The following is a 22944-nucleotide window of genomic DNA, read 5'->3' on the forward strand; positions in this document are numbered from 1 at the left end:
GGGTCTTTTTCTTATATAGGCTCCTATTACCCCCCCACCCCCGTCCCGATTTTTCACACTTGCTGTCTGGTCACCCTAAGAGAGGGAGAAATGGGGGCTGTGCCCATAAACGTCCCAGCCCAGCAGGGTGGGCCTTGGTGCCCCGGTACCAAGGTGTGAGCTGCCCTTGAACACGGCGCCAGTCAGTCTGGGGTGTGGCACCCAAAGCATCTCCCCAGGGCAGGGGCACAGGGCACCCCTCGTGGGAGGGCGGGTCTGTGCTTAGAGAGGGGGCTTAGCCGCCTCTCCTAAGGGACCCGCTCTACCCTCAGGCACCTGCCCACCCCTACAGCTGTGTCCCTGTACAGGCTGTTCCCATCTCCCGTTAACCCCGCCCCCAGCCTGTGCCCCTCAGCAGGGTCCCGCCTCCGCCCCCGGGCCGCGTTGGCGGGAAGATGAAAGCGCGGGACACTTAAAGGCAGCAGCTTCAGCGTGCCCACGGCGCATGCGCGAGGAGTCGGTGTCCGCGCGTGATGATGACGTATGCGGAAGGACACGTCACTCTGCTCGGGAAGCTGCTGAGAGGCTGGGTGCCGGAGGGAGAGGTACGGCTGGGAGCGGGGAGAGGGGCTGGGGGTGCTCCCATTGCGAGGGGGGGTTCCCCCCACTCCCAGCTGCGGGAGGGTCTGGGGAGAGCCTGTGGTGGGAGGGGGGGTACCTGACGCGGCTGGGGGAAGCCCCGGGGTGCTGAGGCAGCATAGCCTAGTGGTCAGAGCACTAGGCTGGGACTCAGGAGAACTGGGCTGTACTCCCGGCTCTGCCACTAGTCCGCTGGGTGGCCTTGGGCCAGTCACTTCCCTGCCACGTGCCTCAGTTTCCCCATCTGTAGCACAGTGATAATGATCCTTGGTAAAGCGCCTGGAGACCTACGGATGACACGGGCTGTGTGAGAGCTGGGTAGTATTGTTAGTGGCTAGGGAGGAAGGCCAAGGTCTCGGGAGCCAGAGTCTCCTATTGAGAGGGGGGTGGGAAAGTTCTGGTAATAAAGCCCAAGTTCTGGGAGGTGGCTGAGCTCCCCTGAGTCTCTGGCCAGACTTCCTCTCTGGAGGAGAAAGGGGAGGGACTCTAAGTGAGAGTGGGTGAAGAAGCCATCCCATCTATTCACCTAGGGCCCATGATAGATTCAAAACAAGGCCTGGATTGGTGTGTATTAAACAGCTAGAGGTGGACTATCCTCCCCCACCTCCAGGCTCTCTCTCCATCATTAGTTTGCCTGCCCTTAGCTGAAGGTGAATAGCTCAGAACCCTAGTTGGAAGAAAGTAAAGGATTCTCTGGGAGCTCAGCAAATTGCCACAGGCATGATCAATGGGCCAAACGTACATGGGACCTATTCAGCATTTGTGCTGGTGAAAGATTCTGCCTTGATGACTGGAGGCTGAATTCCTCTTTTTCTACAGAACAGAAATAGCACGAGCGGCAGCAGGGCAGGTTCTCAGCTCCTGCCAGTGTATATTGCCCCTAAATTGGAGCAAGCACTTCTGTGGGTGAAAGGGGAGTGCAGTCTCCAAGATCAGTTAGCCCTTGTCTTTGCTGATGGCCAGTTAATGACAACCATGGTGGTGACTTTTGTAATGTGTGTGCTTATTCTCTGAAAACTGTGCTGAGACCCAACAAGTCTTTTCACGCAGGCCATTGAACAGTTATCAGGTGGTATCTGTTTTTTCTTATTGCTACCCAGTGCTGGCAATATAAAGCTGACAAACTCCATATCCCATTTCTAAGCTATCCAGCCCTGGGCTTGCATACTGTGTTTTTCTACCTTTAGTATAAGTTAGTTTAAAAAAAAAAAAAACAACTCTTAGAAGGTGACTGACTAAAGCTTACTTTTCCAAAGTGACTGTTCTTACTGCTTTGGGCCCAAACAGATCTTCCTGATTTATTTGTCCCTCTTCTCATCTTGCTCCTCAAAAATTGGCTGTGGGTAAGGCCATGTCATGGATCAAAGAAGGAGAGTTGACCATCATAGAGAGATTTTGTGCCAACATTATAAAGGTAAGACATAAACTTCAGTGCTACCTGTGACAACCAAGCATTTTCAAGATTGCTTCTCCATATTAGAGAAAAGAACGATCACTGTGACTGCTTCTGTAAAAAAATGCCATTGTACAGGAACACATGTTAACACTAGTACTGAATGTACATTCCTAAATTATATTCAGGGATGGAAAATTACCCTGGCTTGAATTTTGTGGATGAGCAGAACCATAATTGATGCTCGTCAGTAGCAAGCTGGAATTCCCAGATTTCTAATATTTGTAGCGCTGTCTGATCAAGAGATACATTATTTTAAGATTCATTATCTTGTCATCCTCTTGCCCTTTCTCTCATTTCATTTCTGATAACCAGCATCATAAGAATCACTAGAGCTAGAAATTATTTTACCATTTAAAAGCAGATGGAAACCCTAGTTTTCAAATGGTATTACGTGTTTGTCTGTCTAGTGGTTTGAGAAATAATGGCTGTTAAAGTCATATGAGAATTGAAGAGGGGGTGGGAAGGATGCAGACAGAATATTTTAGATGCATATAATTCCAATTCTTCTTTTAAAAAAATATTTATATTGAATGTAATACATCCCAATAGTTCTAGAAAACTGTCTGCCATGCCCTCTGCAAGCAAGTCTCGAGAAACTTATGCTGTTGCTGATATAAGCATCTCTGTTTCTATGCTCAAAAAATGCTGTAGATGCCCGGTGAAATTAAGGGGAGGAAATATCCATTTTAGGGGTGAAAGTCAGATTTTTCTCCATGTAGATGAGTTGGGTCTGTAGTTTCTCTTGAATGCTGAAATTGTAAATGTTTACAATACTGGCACTGTGGGACTCGGAATACCTGCTGAGTCTTCACTGACAGAAGGTGGTAATCACTTCATAGTGCTGTTCCAGGCTCTCTTGTATCCTAAATATGGTCAGTTCTCTGTCGCACAACAGGGTAAAGGAGAGCCAAAGGCAGTTAATGGTGAGTGCCACGGTCATAGTGCTTCAAATGGACTCTAAGCTAGGGTTACCAAAGAGCCATATGTACATCTATCTAGTAGCCTGTGTTCTTCTGTCTTTCGCTATTTTGACTCCCCTTCGCCCCCGAACTTTACAGGGAGTCCATTAGATGGATTCTATACTAAAGGGGAGGTACTGCCAGGGGCTGGATGGGTTAAGCTAATTGAGGTGGGACTCCAAGTTGGTTGTTAGCTTTCTAGTCTATTTAGCCTTTCTTTTTCTTGCCATCTAGGCAGGTCCAATGCCCAAGCATGTCGCATTTATCATGGATGGGAATCGCCGTTATGCTCAGAAATGCCACGTGAAGAGGCAGCAGGGGCATTCGGAGGGCTTCGACAAACTGGCACAGGTGGGGAGGACCTTCTGTATAGGTGCTTCTGGGTGACAGCGGTTTGGATGTTGGATCCCTGGTTCCAGTTTTCCTCAGCATTTTCTTTCTTCGTGCATGCACAATTGTCCCCTTTCTTAAAGGGAGTGGAATCTGGTATTTAGACCCTGGGGCTGGGAGTCAGAATTCCGGGGTTCTGTTCTTAGATCTACCATTGACCCCTGTGGCCTTGGGAGAGTCACTTAATCTCTCCTATTTACTCATCTGTAAAACAGGGAAATAATACCTACCCCACAGATCATGAGGCCTAATGTTTATAAAGCACTTTCAGATCCTTTAGTGAAAGATTGCAAAGTACACAGTGTGATAGATATGACAATATCCTGGACAAACCTTACTGAACTGAGTCCAATACCTTTGGGATTCGATTAAATATGCAATTGTTTGTGTTATTGTGAGATTGTATGTAACTTCTCGGGGGGGAGGGGGGTGCAGTGCTAATGTAATTCCTCCAGTTATCGGCCCTTTGAAGTCCCGTCTCCCCCCCCCCCCCCCCCCCCCCCCGAGGCTCATATGTACTAGTTCAAACTCTGTTCTCTAGGGACCAACATCCAAAAAAAGGATTTTGGGATAAATAGCCTGTTGTTTAAACAGACTCAGAGCTTTTGATTCTGATCCAGCAAACAGACAAGACCCCCAGTCTGTGGAGGTCTCCAGTCCTTAAGGAAGGGTTGGACGGACTGACACCGACCAAACTTCTGGAGATTGGGGGGGCGGGGACGGGGTAATCTCCAAGATTATTAGCAAGCATTTAGGTTCTTTTATTGTTTTTGAATATGTTTCCTCTGTGAGGAGAAAGAAAGCAAGCAGGCTCATTTAGGCAATCTGTCTTTTTTTGCTGGGAATAACACAGTGAAGGCAGGGAACTGTTTAGCCTAGAAATCCTGGTCAGAAGGGAGAGAGATGGGTGCGGGGGCTGGAAGCCTGAAAGTCAGTGCTCTAGCTGGACCACTAAGGGGAAGTACAGGTGCACTTGCCATGAACTGACACATGCATTATTATATTATGTATTAATCTTTTCTCTTGTATGCTACAAGAAATGGTTTCCTTGGGTGGGTTAGTACTCGGTCTGTTCTGGAATTGACCTCTCTGGCTTAAATACTGTAAATGTTTTCAGCCCTCTGTGACCCTTCTGCTAGATGTTTATTTCACGAAAGTGGCTCATCCCTACTCCCTCTACCTAGGCTTCCGAGATTCTGCGCATTGTTATAACTTCTGTGGCTACAAATTGTTCCTGGCCATAATAAGTGACTGTAGGAAGTGTTGGTGTAACTCTGCACTGAAGGTGCTCAGATTGGAACGTTAATGAAATGGAAAGGTGACAAATTCAAAACTGATGCAAAGAAATACTTTTTCCACACAGTGCGTAATTAGACTGTGAAACTCCATTGCCATATGATGTTGTTGAGGCCAGGAACTTTGCGAGATTCAAATAAGATTTGGACATTTATATGGATAACAAGAATATCCAGAGTTCTAACAGTTGATAGTTTGGGGGGTGGGGGGAAGGGAAGGTTGTCTTTGTGTTTTTTTTTTTTTTTTTTTGTTTTGTTTTGGGTTTTTTTGGTGGTGTGTGTTTTTTAAGGTTCTGGAAGGGATATAAAACCTCATGAGTCAGGGTTTATGCCAATCTCTAACTATTAAGGGTTAGGATGAGACTTTCATGGAAGTTGGGCTGTCCCACATCTGCCTACTGTAAGTTTCTTCTGAAGCATCTGTTGCTGGACACTGTTGGAAACAGGACACTGAACTAGATGAATCTCTGGTCTGACCCATTACGGCAGTTCCTATGTTCCTAAATACTCCTTCTGTTTTACTGGCTGTTCTTAGAACACACTGTAATCTACCCTGTAACAGGCCCTACAGTTACACTCAGTGTTTAGGTTCTGAGCAGGGGTAAAGAAAGGTTATATTTGTTCAAGCCAAGATTATTTTCCAGAGTTCTTTGAGGTGAACCTGGAACCTTTATGGAACTAGGGCCATGGTAGACTCTTTTTCTTTTCTTTCTTTTTGTCCCAGTCACTGTTAGTGGAGTGATGAAGTTCACACGCTTGCTGAGATCTGGTGCTCTGAGTCAGTGGGGTACACAGAGCTCTTCCATGGGGTACATCAGCTCATTTAGATATTTGCCTAGTTTTACAACAGGCTGCATAAAAAGCACTACCGAAGACAGTACAAACTAAAATTTCATACAGACAAGACTTGTTTATACTGCTCTATATATTATACACTGAAATGTAAGTACAATATTTATATTTCAATTGACTTACTTTATAATTGTATGGTAGAAATGAGAAAGTCAGGAATTTTTCAGTAAGAGTGTGCTGTTACATTTGTATTTTTATGTCTGATTTTGTAAGCAAGTAACTTTTAATTGAGGTGAAACTTGGGGGTACACAAGACAAATCAGACTCTGAAAGGGGTACAGTAGTCGGTAAAGGTTTTGAGTCACTGCTCTGAATGACTCCATTTTTCCTCTTGCAGACGCTGAGGTGGTGCTTGAATCTGGATATCCGGGAGGTCACGGTCTATGCATTTAGCATTGAGAACTTTAAACGCTCCGAGGAGGAGGTGGATGGGCTGATGGAGCTGGCGAGGCAAAAATTTAGCCGCCTGCTGGAAGAACAGTAAGATCCTCTCAAGCCCACGCCGAGAGGGCGAAATAAATTTGGGGCAAAGGGAGAAATGGCAGTAAGGGATGTTAAAGTGATGTTGTGATGTGATGTGTTAATCTGCATTAACTCAATGAAAGCAGCTGTATATGTCTTCAGCTGGAGACCTGGATTCAGTGTGGATTTAGATGACCACAGAGAGGCAATTTAATGTTCAACAACTTGGCACATTTATTTGTGTCTGCGTGCGACAAAAAGAATGGAAGCCCTGACTTTTGTGACATCAGAAGAACTGTCAGGGGACAGGGTTAGAATAAAGGGGGCTGGGTTAGAGTAGTTCAGTTTTTAGGTGAATTGGTAAAGGTAGAGAGGGGCTGGAATATTGGAGAGGTGCTTATCTCCGTCCTGATGTACGGCTGAAAACTTGTATAGCACTGGTTTGCACCGTACTGGACTTGAGCCAGCGTTGTCATTCTCCACTCAGGAGCAGGTACTGGAATACAAAGGTGGTTGTGGATTTCAGGATAGCTCTACTAGGAGAGTGTCTCTTCTGTCCAAAATAACTATATAATGAGCACGTTTCCTGTTGGCATTGTTTTTCCCTTGTTGATGCACTAGTCTCTCCTCCAATTGGAAATTAGTGATAGGTGAATAGCCACTACTAATTCTAGTTGCCCGTACCCCTCTTAATTTCTGCTTAGTAAAACGCAGGAAAACAATCACTTGTATAAAAATCTTTCTTGTGATGAATTTAATAGCCTCTAAGTATGGCAAACAATGCACTATCCCACAACTATAATCCTTACCTTGGTTCTTTTTTGGACAATTATTGAACTATTTCTGTGTGTCGGGAAACTGGGTTACTTTTATTTTTAAATTTCCCTTGAAGAAATGGCTAGAGCTCTAGTGATGGTCAAACTCAGGTTGCCTGTAAACAATTTCAACACTACAGGCCTCACTGCCAGTTACACCAGGTCTTCATTTCACCTGTAATGTTATGACCCTCTTCCATAAAAGATGTTAGGAGTGCCAGATGTGACTTACAGGCAATAGGTAGGCCCTACCAAATTCACAGCCATGAAAAATGCATCATGAACCGTGAAAACTGTTCTTTTGTATACTTTTACCCTATAACAATATTTCTCAAACTGAGGGTCCTGACCCAAAAGGGCATTGCAAGGCTATTGTAGGGGGAGAGGGGTCATGGTATTGCAACCCTTACTTCTGCACTGCCTTCAGAGCTGGGCGGCCAGAGAGCCGCAGCTGCTGGCTGAGTCTCCAGCTTTGAAGGCAGTGACATTATCAGCGGCAGCACAAAAGTAAGGGTGGCATTGGGGAGGGGAGTCATCACTCTTTGGGGGAGGTTGTTGTGGGCTTTACATGTTTATATTGCTGGTTTTAAATACATATTCATGCTTTCTTACAACACTGTGAAACTTAAGATTTTTAAAATGCTATGACCATGAAACTTATGAAAATGGACTGTGAATTTGGTAGGGCTATGGCATGCCTGCTGTTGATCAGAGCCCAGCTGCTCTCCTCAGCCTTTGTTGTTCTGTGTAGGGAGAATTTGAAGAAGCATGGTGTGCGTATCCGTGTCCTTGGGGACCTGCCACTTCTGCCACTGGATATTCAGGAATTGATTGCCCAGGCTGTGCTGGCAACCAGGAATTACAACAAGTGAGTAATACACAATTCAAAGTTGCAGAGATACTGTATCCATCCCATGCTCTTGGAAGTGGAGGTTCAACAGACACTGCACATTGTCCCTTTCTGCCTTTTTCCCATAAGCATGCATCAGTGTTCTAGATAGATTCTTCTTTCTGTTACCTGCTGGGTCCTTTCTTGAGTTAGTTTCTTTCACGTTTTTCAGGTGTTTCCTGAATGTCTGCTTTGCATACACGTCCAGACATGAAATCAGCAATGCGGTGAGAGAGATGGCCTGGGGAGTGGAACAAGGACTACTTGAACCTAGGTAACTCATGTGTCTTGCTCTAATGACTCTAGTCTACCCACATCCCCCTCACAGCTTCTGGGATTACTGTGCAGTCTTCCGTAGGTGCAACAACATAAGAGCCATTGCTTTAAAATCCAGTCTGTTTCTGGATGTCACCATTAGGATGGTGGCATGAAATAAAGCAGGGTGGATTTGATTTAAATCAATTTGATTTAAATCACTAGTCAGGAACACTCTATTTAATCATGGATTTCTACATAAAAGTGCATTCTTGTTGGTTGTTATAACCTTAATACATATTCTTCACAACTCACAAATAGACGTAGGTTTCATTTTAGAAGGTACACACTATACATTTTTAAAGTGATTTACTTTGAAAACTTTTCAGATTTAGTTTTACAGCTATATCAGAAAATGAATGTTTGGTTATTTCAGTTACCAAAGGTAACTGAAGCAGATAGTTCACCTCCCAATGACTTCATAAATATCTCCAGTTCAACAGGTTAATCATTAATATTTGGAGGATTTTCTTGCCATGCTGTATTAGGAGGGGAACATCACCAGACAGACATTTAAATTGTTTTATTTAACTAAAACAACAAGGTTATGTATTCTGGATTGTTTTCTTCAACAGCAAACTTATACTATTTTAACAAAACAAGCATATGAATTTTTGAATTGTTAAACATTCAAGTTTTTTAAAACCAAGTTTATTTTTGTTAATTGTTTTAATTAAAATAGTTAAATTAAAGATTTAAAAAAAAAAGTTAAATAGACTATGTCAGCCAGGTCAACATGAGAAACTTAAAATATTGGCTTCTACAGCTAACTCAGTCGTCTTCACCTTCATTTTCCTGTTCGTTCATAATCTGGAGAAGAAAAACAAGCTTTCCTGCTTTTTCAGGTCCCAAATGATTTCTCAGTTTGGAATGAATTAGTCCAAAGAAAGAAAATATTCTTTCTACACCGGCAGAAGAAGCTACTGCTGTTAAAAGTGAGATTAGTACTTCAACAGTCTCTGAATCCAAGTGCTTAAGTGACTGCCACCAGTTAACTGGTGTGACTTTCTTTAAAACATCATCAGCAAACATATATTTCTTGAATGGTTCATCCTTAGCTCAGAAGTTATTATAGTTGGCATTATGGAGGGATGATTGCTGGATGTCCATGTCATAGCCAGCTCCTCTTCTTCAGCCGTTAAGGTTTGACCTTGGTACCGAGTATTGAGAATACTTGCAAGAAAATGAGCTGGAGATAGTGCTTGTCCCATTCATTTTTTTTTTTTTTTTTTTTTAATGCTTGTAATTTAACTCTGTCATTGCATATTTCTCTTTTTAAGATCTCACTCTGTTCCTTTCTAATTTCAACAGCGTCAGCAATAAAACAGCTATTTCCCTGCATTTTATTCAAGGCTACAGAAATAGGCTTCAGGGTACTCAGCATGTGTTCAACATTTCTCTTACGCCCAATGTTGAGAACTTTGGCTGTGACAGTGCCATCTATTTTTCACAATTTTGTTCACAAACTGTCATCAGATTAGGCCAGTTCTTGATATTGTGCTCAAAACAGTCCACTGCTGAGTTCCATTGCACGTCTTGTGGGAAAGTTAGCTTGGTTCCTCCCACTTTTTTCAGAGCAGCTGCTACAAAGTGGTTATTACAGAAGTATTTTGCAATTTCAACAACATTAGCCTTTAGTTCTGGAACACTGAAGTCTTTGGCTAGGATGTGCATCAAATGAGCACTGCAACCATATGTTATTAGCTTGGGACTCTCTTCTAAATTTCTTCTAACCTTGGATACATTTGCAGCATTGTCTGTGACCAAGCTGTGTAATAGACATTTGAATTTTTTTTCATGGTTTGTTATAGCTTTTACTGCTACTTCTTGTAAGTATCCTGCTGTGTGTGCATTTCCTGAAGTATCAAGTGTTTCTGTAAGGAAAACCTTCTCTTCTTCTGTTGTCACACAAGCACATACAACAGGATCATTGTGGAGATTGCTCCACCATCAAGACTCAGGTTAACAACTTTACCTCTAGACCTTTTGCACACTGCTCAATTTCTCTTTCATACACTTTATCCAGCAATTTGCCTGCGACATCTGCTCTGTTGGGTGGACTGTATCCTGGTCTTAATGACTGAACCATGTTAATTAAATGTGGGTTCTCAATCATATGGAAAGGAGAGTTTGTTGCATAAACAAACCGGGCAATTTTTTCATCAATTACCTCTTTTTGTAATCTGCTGGTTCCTATCACAAACTTATCTATAGTTGTTTCTGGATGATGGAGATGTTTGTTTTTTCTTTTTCTTTTTGCTACAGGTGATATACTGTGGCTATGTGACATACATGATGTGACTGAAACACTATCATTGGCAGATAACTCTGAAACTATAGAAAACGATGGTGATCTTAAAAGTGGATAGTCTTCAGAATCCTGTATGTTGAGGATGGATTCTCCTAAACAAAATAAGTCAATGCAGTTATTTTATTATTATTATACTGCTCATTTAGTATTACTCATTGTATTCACTGACACTCCGTACTACTTTAAAGGTGAAATTGTAAAAGGAAGATCTGCCTATTTCAGCCATTTATTTTTTAATCACAACTGCATCTAAAATGATAGTACCATAGAGTAACAACTATATTTTTTGCTCAAACATGAGAATTCAAGAATAGTCCATAAAGAAGACAGGCAGTCCTTAAGAAAGAAGTATGAAATAAAAAAGCTTACCAACCTGAAGATCCTGCATGTTCAGACATGTTCCTTTCATCATCTTCAACGCTGCTTCCTCCTGAGAAGGAACACTTCTCATGATGTTGTTTCATCAAGGCAACCAGGCCTTGCATTTCTTTGCTTGCATTTTGCATGCATGCCTTTCTTACCTACAGGTAGAGGAACTTAATTAAAATATTCCCAAACTGGGTCTCTTTTACGGCCTGCTGCCATTATAGGTTTTCCCTTCTAGTGAGAGAATGGTATGGTAGATCTCAAATCAATGAAGGCTACACTCAAAAAGACCTCAAGATTTCTTGAATATGCTGCTCCAATAGTTTCACTTTTGTTTCTACTGCCTGTCCCTCCCTTCTCACATTTATCTCCAGACTTCTTCTCCTTGTCCAGATCTATTCTGCCCCCCCCAACAATCTTCTATTCATTGAACTTTTTGAAACTTTGCACTTTGAGAGAGAGGCAAGGGATTGACTGTGTGTACACAAATTTGCAGAGGGACAATAGGGTTTAGGTCTGTAATTTCTCACCTCAATATATTATTTATTTAAAAACATTTTTGCTGTTAACAAGCATGTTATCTCTGGAGACACAAATCCACAGTTTGAGAACTGCTTAACTAAACATTTCTGATGGTATCTTCTAGACTGAGCATTGAGTCCCTTTGGGTAGATAAAGATTAACCTAAATAATCTATAACAAAACCCCTGGAACCTCACAAGGTTAGGTCCCTAATCCATTAATTTTTGGAACTAGTTTATAAAACTTTTCTTAAACATTACATGACTATATTGTCTCATACTATAGAATTAGAATTTATAGTCTCTATTCCATGATGAGATATCTTTGAGCTATAATGTATCTTAATTAAAACTATCTTTAGATAGGTTTTTTCCTCAAAAAGCATTTTATCAAAAAAAATCCGACTTTAAAAAAAAAAATCGGATTTTTTTTTTTATTTAATCATTTACTTTTTTCCAGGGTGGATAAAAATAACTGGGAGAGCAAGACTGCTTTTGATCAAAAGACTTCAATGTGGAATTTTCTGTATGTGGTGATAAAGAATTCAGGGGTGATGGGTTTACAAGGTCTTTCAGCGAATAGTCAATCCTCTCCACCACTGCTAACCACACTTGACAGGATAATGAGTTGCTCTTTAAAAGGGTGCTGGATGTGATTCCAAAACTGGTCCCTGGAGTGCTTGCTTGTGGCTCACAGAGAGCTGGTTAGTCATATGATGGTGGCCTCTCCTTATTTCCAGCTGCTGGACTGCATAAAAAAACCCACCACAATTATATCAAATACCTTAATATTGAGACAGATTCTGTGCCCCTTTCCATCCCCTTTGTGCTATGGGCCCTAGCCCTTTTATAAGGGGATCCCCCAGCATGGAGAAGTCCCAACAGCTGTGGAGCTGGCATAGCCAGCTCCTATACTGCCTTCTCCACAATTTCCTGGCACGGGGGGACAGAGAGGAGGTGTGCCCAGGACACACTGGTGCTGTGAAGTGTCAAGGCCAATACCTTCCCCTGGATGTACATCAGATTGCTTTGCAATGTCCAGTCTTAAACTGAGTCCTTGTTTCAGGTAACCCGTCTATGCTACAAGTACAGACATGTAGGCGACCATGTTACAATGCGGTTGTCTTAAACTGGTTCCACCCCGCTTCAATTGTAGTGTGTGGGATCTTAACTATGTCTCTTAACGAAGCTAAAGCTTTGGATACACCCAGCAGGAATTCTAAGATCTCACCTACACTGTAAATTTGAACTGTGTTGTAACTAGTTTAGGGAGCAAACATGTGATAACCCGTAGGGTATATAGGCCCTTACTTTACAGGTTTTGATAGCTACACAAAACTTTTTTTTTTGGTCCCAATACACCTATAAATGCCATTTTAAAGAGACAGTAACACCACAGCTCCTTGATTTGGTAAGTTGTGTAGTCCGTCAATTAATGTATTGTAAAAACAGGATGATTCCTTAAAAATTTCACCTGATATTTTGTCATATTTTCCCTACTGGCCCTTAGGCATTCACTGATTCCAATCAGACTAGTTTATAGTGACTGAAAATTACTATATGGCCTTAGGTAACATGGTGATGAGTACAGTACAAGAACCTGAACGGAACAAAAGTGAGCTGGAGGGTCTCAATTCAGTTCCAGTGTTTATGGCATAAAAGATGCCTTGACAGTTGGCTTCCTTGCTGGCAGTCTCAGTTGTGAGGTCAAGTAACAAATGGATTATAGAGACTGAACTCCCCGCTCCAGCATGGAGAGGGGATAGAGTTGAGATGGTCAGGAGAGGGGAAGGTGCTTGCACTGCCACTGTCTGTGCTGTAGATCTCTTCAATCGCTGGTGTTCTCTGTCCAGAACCGCAAACTCATACCTTTGTAAGTAGGCCTAGTAACTCTGATTTCATGGTGTCATCACTGTCAGGTTATGAATGTGATCTTATTAATGGGAGGTCTCTCTGTCTGTCTCTCTTTCTCTCAGCGATGTGTCAGAGTCATTGCTCGATAAATGTCTCTACACCAACAACTCCCCCAACCCAGACCTCCTGATACGAACCTCTGGAGAGGTCCGGCTTAGTGACTTCTTGCTCTGGCAGGTAAAACCTCTGTCTTGTCCTCAAAATATTCCGTATTTGCATAACAGGCCTTTCTTCTGAGCCCAGGAGTCAGCTGAAGTGAGAGCACCTCTTCAGAAACCAGTCATGTCTTGGCACCAGCAATTCACTGGATGGTCTAAATCCCAGGGAAAATCCCAATATGAGCTTTTTCCATCTCTCCTGACTTCACGGTGCTCTAATGCACTCCAGTGCAACAAACTGGAGATTGTAATTGTCCTGAAAACACTTAAAATAAGAAATCACAGTCTAGTTCACAAGTTGGTGAAGAGACTGATTTGTACCTTCCTTGTTCATTCTCTCACTCGTGTCAGTCCAAGTTTTAGATGATCTGAAACTGGGAACTAACCAGTCTGGCAACATATACCCCTGGGATGTGATGGAAGGAATGTGTAATGAGCATCCACTCTTAGCTGTGACTGTTCAGAGGGAAAGGTTTAAAAGGACATTATCAGGTTTAAAAATAATAGATTTAAGACTAGCTTGTCAATATGCACTTTATTTCCGTTTATTTCCTTTTCTATTTCTTGTGTGCTAGAGCAGTGCTGTAAAGTTTGGGCTGCAAACAATGCAGAAACATGTTGGAATCAAACTGCTTTTCAGTTAAATTAGAGGGGGGGGGAAAACAAACTTGTTTGGACCCTCAATTACCTGCTGCCTTTAAACAATCACTGATCATGTCTCAGTTACCAGCTCTGCAGATGACAAGTTTGCAGATGTTCTCTAATCTGAGTTGTGACTTGCTTCTAAATTGTCCTGCCCTTCTCCTCCAAAAGTTTGGGGTACACATGTACTCTGGGCAGATATGAACATCATAAGCGAATGTTGGTCTCACTACTTTCATTCATCAACTCACCAGTGAGGTAAAGGATTAATGGCCTTGAAGAAGAATGAACTACATCATTAAGGGTCCCTCCAGGTAGTGCCTGAGCCAACTTGACAGGGCGTTAGTGAGAAATGTACATTCCTACAGCACTTGTTATAAATGGAGTTCTTCATTCTGTCAGTCTGGCATTCTTCATCAGCACAGTTTCCACAATAGCCGTTTGTAATAATATTAGAGGTGGAGGTTCTGACGAGCTGAATCCCTGCTTTCCTTCGTTCTTGCTTCTCCTCATAGTGTGATCCTGTAATGTAGACCTATAACAAACTGAATGGCAACACAGAGAAGGGCGCAACAGCTGTCACCCAATAATATGTCTGACAAATACCTTTATGCCATGTATCTGCGCTGGTAAAATGAGTTTGTTCAACTTCTAGTCTACATTGGAGAATGGGAGGAAGTGGCCAAGAAATGGATCACACGTTCTGGAGAAGTTAAGTGGTGTGAGGGTTGTGTGTATTGCAGTGGTGACACTGGAAGTGTGTCTTATACAACATGACAGCCCTGAAACGGGAGTTATTCTGATGCTGATGAAGCTAATTTGAAATATTGAAGGGAATGTCTTAATTGTTATATTTATCTGAAACAAAATGAGAACTTAAAATTCTTTAGACTTCATATAGCGTTTTTTAAATCTTGAAAGAACTATACAGACAAGAGCAGTCCGTGCAATGTCCCTGGAAGGTAAAGCATTATCCACATCTTGCAGAAACCCTAGCAGAAGAATTACATAACTTTCCCAAGCCTTTAGAAGGAGTTGATGGCAAAACCAAGATTTAAGTGGGAAAACTCCTGGTTCCCAGTCCTATGATGTCACCACTGTGTCTCAAATCCAATGTGCAGTTAAAATGATATTAAGAGGGGGGGAAAAAGGAATCCTACAAGATGTCCTATGATAAATGGTGGTCCAGAGGTCTTGTTCCGAACACTAATATGAACCTGTCATCCATCCCTGACCCAGGCTCCAACAGTCATGTGATGCTGTTTTAGTTTTGATGCTTAATTTACTAGCAATAGATTCTCTTAAGACCGATGTAGCAGTCTAACCCTGCCTGCGTATTGTACTAAGGATGGAAGGCCCTTGCAGTCCCAACGGTAGAAACAAACAGGTGAAAACAGAACAGTGTTGAGCTGACTCTGAATTTCCTGGCTGTTGTGGTTTTTAATTTAAACCCCCTTCATCCAAATGGTATGTTATCATCCCTCAGAGGGATGATTGTTGCTCAACGCTTCCCAGCCTTGTCCTATTAAAATTTCACACAACCAGTCCGATAAATCAGGCTGTGTTGTAATTCTTGGAATACTGTGTTGGACAGCCTCATGTACGCATGCAGGCGGGACCTGATAAACAAATCCTATGAGAGCCCCTGCCTGGGAAACTCTGGCATGGCTTGTGACTGACAAAGCCACTTCTTGATGATTTTCATCCCTAGGTTATTAAATTCTTGGTGATCTTGCTTTCTGCAGACATCCCACTCATGCTTGGTCTTTCAGTCTGTGCTGTGGCCAGAATATTCCTTCTGGAACTTGTGTGAGGCTATCCTTCGGTTCCAGATGAATCACAGCGCTTTACAGGTAAGAGCACTAGCGAGGAAGAGCCCAAGACGATATATTGTCTACACATATCAGTAATATGCTGGAGGCCAGGAGAGCATGTGTGTAACGTAGCCTAGTAAGTATTAGAAACATTGCAATTAACCATGTTTGGATAAACTAGTGATATGTCTAGTCAGACACTGTTTCGATAGTGGCCTACAGCAGATGTTCAGTGGTGGGGTGAGTACAATGATGCACCATATCAGCACTTGTCTGGTGGCTGGGGTGGCTTCTGCAGAATGTTTCACAAAACAATTTCTAGCCTTTATAATAATGATGGCGTAGAAAATCTGAGCCAATGCTGATCTGACCTGATTCAAAACCGTTTGTCTGAGTTTGCAGATAAAAGAAACCGCTCTGACAGCTGGGATCCTCCCCTGCTCATTTCATTAGTGTGTTCATTCTGAAGCATAATGATACATTGTAATACAATTAACTCATCGACTGATGATCATTTTAATAGAAATAGCCAGACACTTTGGGATTCAGGGCAGCACTGAAATACCACTACTTCTTCCATAAGTAATGAGAAGGTGAAAAGCCCCCAAAATGCTTCAGACTTCTTATAGGCTTGTCATTGATCATGTAATTTGGGTTGCACCTCAGTGTGACAACACATAAAATGTAAACAAATTCCCCTTATCTCACTTGATTGCTTTAATGCTCTCATTTATTTTGAGGGTATAATAGTGTTTTTAACCAGGCTCATTGTAATTAATGTTACCTAAATATAGTTAACCCCAACTTCAAGGTATTAACATGTAAATTCCCAACTCTCTGGGAGCATTCTTATCCTATCCCTTTCAAACATGCAGATTGTTGAAAAATAAGCAAATTAATGTTTTTACTGCAATTCTATTCATTTAATATTCTCTGCTTTCCATTTAGTTTTCTTTCTGACGTAGATTGATTTAACTAGGTAAGGAGGAATTTCTCCATCGGTGCTACGGCTTATTAAGTAAGGGTTACTAAAACAGCCAAAAGTGAAACTGACTGTGGCTAGCTGTCATAATAGCTTCAAAGCTGTTAGCCCCATACATACTGAGATTAGGCCAGCTATCTCGTGGCAACCGGAAATCAGTTGAGGGTGTCTCTGCAGAAGTTGGTTAAAGATCTTAGCCAAAACTTGTTTGAATTTCTAATTTTGTGTTTGGCTTTATTTGGTACTTGTGTTCCCATGTATTACTAACGAATACAGTCAAATACAAGGATTTATTTAAAAAAAAAAAAAAGTTACTCTATTTAAAATGAGTTACTGCTGCTAGACCAAGTTTTATAGGAACTCCGCATTTTCCAGTTGCTAGTACTGTCACTCATATCCTCATTTAAGAAGAGTTGCTAGCGCCTTAATTAAATGAATAACCAAGATTACTTCATTAGCCTTACACTTTGGATAGTGCTCCACATTGGTACATGAAAATTGAGTTAGATTTCCAGGCCCGTTCTCTCTCTCGAGCATCAGGGGTTGTACATGCTACTGGGAGTGTATTTAGGCTTTGTGGGAGGAGAGCTCCTTGTCATTCTAAAGCAGCGATACTCAGACTGGCGCTTAGGAGCCACAAGTGGCTCTTTAATGTGTCTTTTGCAGCTCTTTGCAGCGTATGATATTAAAACACTGTGATTTAATTATTTACTAATCAGGATACTTTTACTATGTTATTAACCAATTGTAGAATACTTGATCAGTCATTTCGCTGTGAGAATCATGTATCAAAATAGTAAATGAAGCAATGAATTAATGAATTCAAACTACTGTGGCTCTTTTGGGTGATGATGATCGCTAATTTAGCTCTTGAGCCACTGAGGTCAGAGTATCACTGCTTTAAAATAACCACTGAAGCCTCAGAAGGAGCTGGGATGATGGCACATGAAGAAAGTCCCATCCAAGGCCAAGGAGGGTCCGCGTAGGTGTGGGATGAACTGTGAAGAGAAGGAAGTATGTCAATGAAGATATAGGGTTTTGGTGGCTTGACTTCTGCTGCTAGATGACCGTGAATTTTATCAGTTGAGGAGGTTTATTTTGGGAGGGGATTTCTGCACTGTCAGGACAGTTTTTGGAGACTGGGGGAGCCCCGAAGGGCTGGTACGGTTGAGGGTTTGAAAGCTAGCAGAAGGGACATGTCGAAGGCGTTTATCGCTTTATGGGAATATTGGAGAGTTACCTTCCTCCCCTTCCGCCTCTGTTGGGACCAAACTGCCTCACGGTGCCATCTGCCATTCTGCAGCATAGGTTGTGCAACATAGAGGCTGGGGCTTTCTAATCCCAGATCATACAACTTCAGGCTTTTGAGCACCCCATTAATTGCTCTACAGTGGGCCCACAATTCAGTAGAGAGACTAGGAGTTTGGTACATGGCACTGGTATGTAGTAGTGAGGCAGCTGTAATCTGAGTTGCTCTGTGATAAATGGGGAGGAGGGTAGTGGAAATGATTAAGGAGAGATTGGTCAGCAAGCCACTTCCATTGAAATGAAGACATCAAGTCCCTCCTGGTAAACAGGCACTCTGTCCAGAGGCAGAAATCCTATGTAGAAGAGTTCAGTTATCTTGTATTTCAAACAGGCAACACTATGCCTGTGGAACATACCTCAATTGAATGGCTCATCCAAGCACATAAGGAGTGCTTCTGCTCACACTACTAGCAGCAAGAAAGTTAAACTGGCATCTAAAAATCTCTCATAGACTTCCTCACTGGAGTGAGTTGGGGGTTATTCCCACTTTTTATGGCTACTGTTTGTCTTGTTGCTTACTTGAAAGGACAGCACTACCTTGGTATGTTTGCCATTTTGTTGTCACAACCCTAGAGTTAGAAATATTTTTAAAACAAAGCTTATTTTTGTGGAAAGCGTTGGGGAGACTCCTAAATCCATTTAAAAAAAAAAAAAGTCTCCATTCATGTAGATTTCTAGTATTCAAAGCTTCATGACTGCAGACTTCAAAATGCGATGTGGAGAGAAATCAAACTATTTTTGTACTAGAAAATTTCAATACTTAAATCTGTTACCTTCCTATAGCCCCCATACTGTGTCTTAAATCAGTGCATTATTAAGTCCAAAGTGTCATCTGGGTGGTGTTGAGCCTGCTCTCACTTTCTGCTGAAGCAGATTACTTCAGACAGCTGGTCATCAGATGGTAGACTTGCCCCATAAACCATTGTCCTGATTCCTATAACGCCACCTTTGAACAGCTTTGAGAACCGGTTCCAAGGATTCTGGGATGGCTTTGACAGGGACTGTTTCGTGTACATGGCTTTGTGGTTTGAGAGCTCTGTTGTAAACTGGTTTCTTTAGCTCTGATTCAGATACTTGAGGTTTTTCCGCTGGCAGTCACCGCCTTTTTTCCATTTTAAAAATGAGTCTATGTGACCAGACCTAGGTCTCGGTGAAGGGTTCCTCAAGGATTTTCTTGTACCCTCTCCAGTCAATCAAACAGCTGCCTAACAGTACAGGAGATTCACACCGGGCCTATTTTAGGTTTAATCTACAGATTGATAGCTAAGTAAGCAGCGACTTATTTTTGCTGCAACCTGTTCTGCCATGTATCAGCACCACAGAAAGAAATGAGCGGAAAGAGCCAGTAAAACGCTAATACTCTATTGCTTTTCACTTCAGAAGGCCAGAGATTTGCACATGGAGGAAAGGAAGCGGCAGCAGCTGGAAAGTGACCAGGCTTATGTAACAAACAAGCTGCAACAGGAAGGGTCTGCATCCCATGGAGACTCTCAGCGCCGACGGACACTATTGCAGAAATACACTGCCCTGCGGGAAGAGAGAACCCAGGGCTTTCTGCAGGCCCTAGAGCACAAAAGAGTGGACTTCCTTGAAAGATTGTGTACAGTGTCTGCATGACCTGGATAGGCCTTGTGACGGTGAATATGAGCAGTGTTAGATATAACACTACTGCTAGGCCAGAGGAATTCACTATGTGGGGGGATGGGGGTGGGGGGGGGTTCCACGCTGGTGATGCAAGACTGGTACAAGACTTTATATCCAAAGTGGCACTATCCAAAGGGCAGAAGCTGAGTACTAAGTACTACTTCTGTAAATGCCACTGGGGAAGGTAATGTGTCAGGATGGTCTTGCCTCCTGCCTCTAAAAATGGAGAAAGGAATGCAATGCCTCCTCTCTTCTCTGCTGCCTGACTCTTTGCATCTCTGGGTATTTTTGTGACCAGCAGTTGACTAGAATGAACTTCCAATGTGGTTAAGGCTTCTTGTGAGTCAGCTGAGGCAAAAGAACCCAATTCTCTCTTAAATCTGCCTTGGGATCCTGTGCTTCAATTCCTACTGCCACTTTCAGTGAGATTTGTTTATTATAACAACGTGGGTGGTCAGCTCTTCCAAAGAAGCATGCTATTCCCATTCTGTGTGGAAAGAACTGTTTATGGTGGGGACCTGCTATGAGCTGTGGCAAAAAAATATTCTCCATAAATCATTTTCTTGTCAAATTTTTCCTTCTTTGCCCTCCTTGACTTTTTGTTCCAGGTTTTGATACATCTGCTGCTGGCTTTCAAAGAGCTGTAGCAAAATATAGACCCTCAGCCATGCTGTATAGAGGAAGAAGTTGTTACTGGCCCTTAATATCATCTTGTACTTGCATTCTTGTTCCATTATCCTCTCTACAGTATTGAAAGAAGGAAGGGCACAAGTGTCTTTTTCCAATATCAGGCACAATACTTGTATTTGTTTATTATTATTATTATTTTGGAAGAGGTGTGGAGAAAGAACTGGCTGTGAATCAAATACCTTGTTAAAAAGAACTTGTCTGAGGCAGGGAGATAACTTAGCTAAAGCCAGCTACATCATGATCTACTAAATGAGTGTAAGACTCAATCCACATGTACAGCTTTTCCCCTTCTGCTTCAGAGTATTGGGATGGCCTTAGCTCAAGAACATGGGGACTAAGATGAATCCATGTTTCCTACTCAATATGGTTTAAAGATGACCTGTAGAGGCTCTTAACAGGGATGGTTTGTGTGGCTGTGGAGTAATTTGATAATGGGAAAGACTCAAATGGGCACTGTACTATCTGTTTTGAATTCCCTACTGGCAGGGAGATGGACTAGCTGACATTTAGTTTTTTTCCATCTCTGATTTATGTGCTTTTGTATGGCCAAAACCAACTGAACATGTCTCCACAATGTTTTTTCTGAGGCACATTCAAATGCAATATCAGCTTTTGCTGTTTTTTAAAGTGTTCCTTTTACCTCCAGATAAAAAAAATGCAGATTTGAAAGACTTAAGTGGTGCAAACAGCACCCTGAAAATTATTGTGAAGAGGATCATTAAAATGTCAAACATGAATAAAGCATTTTACTACAAAACATTTTTAAAATTAGCTGAAAATTTAAAACTATCGTAAGCTGCTTTTTAAAGATTTAATGAAGACGATGCCCAGGTCTAGTAGTGGTGGTGGTGTTCCTTACCGAATATGTGACTCCCCACTTTATGCCTGTTGAGATGGAGTGAATTAGCAGATTTTCTGATTTGGTGATGTGCTGGAAGCCTGAGACATTGGCTGAATAAACCACCTTCCAGTGCATCCTCTTGTGTAAATAGCTAATGCTACCTCACAAATAATGCATTGTGAGATCTATGGGTGATGAAGGCTGTCAATTTTATAGTGTTTATCTACCTGCATTTCATTTAATCCTTTCTTTACCTTTCAAGAGGTTTTCTGTGGAAATTGTTCTTAAGTTCCCTGCTCTCTTATCCTTAAAGAGCTGGATTTCTCTGTAGTCTAAACTTTACAGGGCCCGTAGAGCCCTAGCACAGGACTTGGGAGCCCGTTCCACTGTACCCTTCAGGGACTAGAGAATAGGTTCTGTGCAATAACCTGTTTTTGGTCAAATAAAATTATATTTTCAGGTGTAAGATGAAAACCAGGACAGCCTGACCTGCAGTGGTATTTTTTTTTTTTTTTTAATAAGGAATTGGTGGAAAAAGGTTGTGAAAAACAGCACGCAGAGCTTGTACATATATACCTTTTTAGGAATAGGTCTTTCCACTGAAGTTTTCGAGTTAAAGCTACAGGAAGAAAGTTGCAAGCCTTTTCAAGGGAGAGTTCAATTTCTGTAATTTAGAATGGTGTAAAAGCCTTGAGGGAAGATGGATATAATATGGATAATTATCACTGGAAAGTTTTCTGGGAAGGCTTGCTGTGTAGTTGAAGAGCCCTGTTACAACCCAAAAAGCTGTGGGGTGGTATTCTTCTAGAGAAGGTATAGCTAAAAGGACAAGTTTGATACAGGTAAAACTTGTGTACCTAACAATCAGACATAAAGTGTAGCAAATGTACATGGAGAAATAGACTATGGGGGTCTCTTTCTCTAACTGTCTTCCTGGGGAAAGGGGCAGACTCTACAAGTCATTTACAATCCATAATGGTTACCAGCACTCAAACTTTCACCTTTTTTGAGTTGTTTAATAGTCCCTAATCTAATTTTTCTGGGCTTTTCAAACACTAAAAGATTAGTTTCCCCCATTTCTGTTGGAAAACCTGGAATTTTTACAGGTTGAGGGTGGGGGAGATTTATTTTATCCTCCGTGTAGAGAAGCTTCGCATCAGTTTCTGTTATCAGCCTAGTGTTGATCTGTTTCCCTATTGCCAAAAGCATGTCTTAAAGCACCTAGTTCCACCCTGTTGCTTTAACTGAATCCCTGCCCTCCATTGATTAAGGTCTGCTCCTTCCTCTGGTCATTGACTTGGCTATTTCTCTCTCAACGTTTTAGTTGCCATTTTGAGTGATTTCATTGTGCAATGCAAAAAAATAACTTCTTAGATTCATTTTCCCCTTGAAGCCTGGGCGGGGTGGGCGTTTAAAACTCAGGAGCGATCCCTGCGGGTGGGGTGTGAACCTGGGGCGCGCGCTCTGCCTTTGTGCGCGTGGGCTTTGGCTGGCTGGGCGCTCCTCCCGCGAGCGGAGCTTTGTTCCCCGGGCGAGGCGCTAGCAACCCCCCGTCGCACGTGGCTTGCGGGGGGCTGGCGGGTCTAGAGGAGCAGCGGGCGCTGGGGCAGGGAGTCCCCACGTCCTCAGGGTGGTCCCGCCGGCATGCACGATTGTGCCTGGTGTGGGGGGATACGCTAGGAGGGCCGGCGGGTGCTGAAGG

At 42.4% G+C, this 22944-nt stretch overlaps 1 protein-coding gene across 1 annotated transcript; it reads left to right on the top strand.

The window, feature by feature from the left end:
• The first annotated feature begins 510 nt into the window (after positions 1-510).
• Positions 511-21730, top strand: DHDDS (dehydrodolichyl diphosphate synthase subunit). The gene is made up of 9 exons (XM_034754106.1): positions 511-584; positions 1906-2032; positions 3268-3384; positions 5908-6050; positions 7599-7715; positions 7909-8010; positions 13226-13340; positions 15709-15816; positions 19448-21730. Exons 2-9 carry the CDS (start codon positions 1970-1972, stop codon positions 19682-19684), a joined length of 1002 nt encoding a protein of 333 aa, XP_034609997.1. The 5' UTR covers positions 511-584; positions 1906-1969; the 3' UTR covers positions 19685-21730.
• Positions 21731-22944: the final 1214 nt, after the last annotated feature.

This window comes from Trachemys scripta, chromosome 20, assembly GCF_013100865.1.
Source record: "Trachemys scripta elegans isolate TJP31775 chromosome 20, CAS_Tse_1.0, whole genome shotgun sequence".
NCBI classification, from domain to species: Eukaryota; Metazoa; Chordata; order Testudines; family Emydidae; genus Trachemys; species Trachemys scripta.

Coding starts and splice junctions, on each gene's coding strand:
- DHDDS (XM_034754106.1), top strand. CDS start 1,970: ATGTCATGGATCAAAGAAGGAGAGTTGACCATCATAGAGAGATTTTGT. Junction 6,051..7,598: donor AGCCGCCTGCTGGAAGAACA/GTAAGATCCTCT, acceptor TGTTCTGTGTAG/GGAGAATTTGAAGAAGCATG. Junction 13,341..15,708: donor GTGACTTCTTGCTCTGGCAG/GTAAAACCTCTG, acceptor TGCTTTCTGCAG/ACATCCCACTCATGCTTGGT.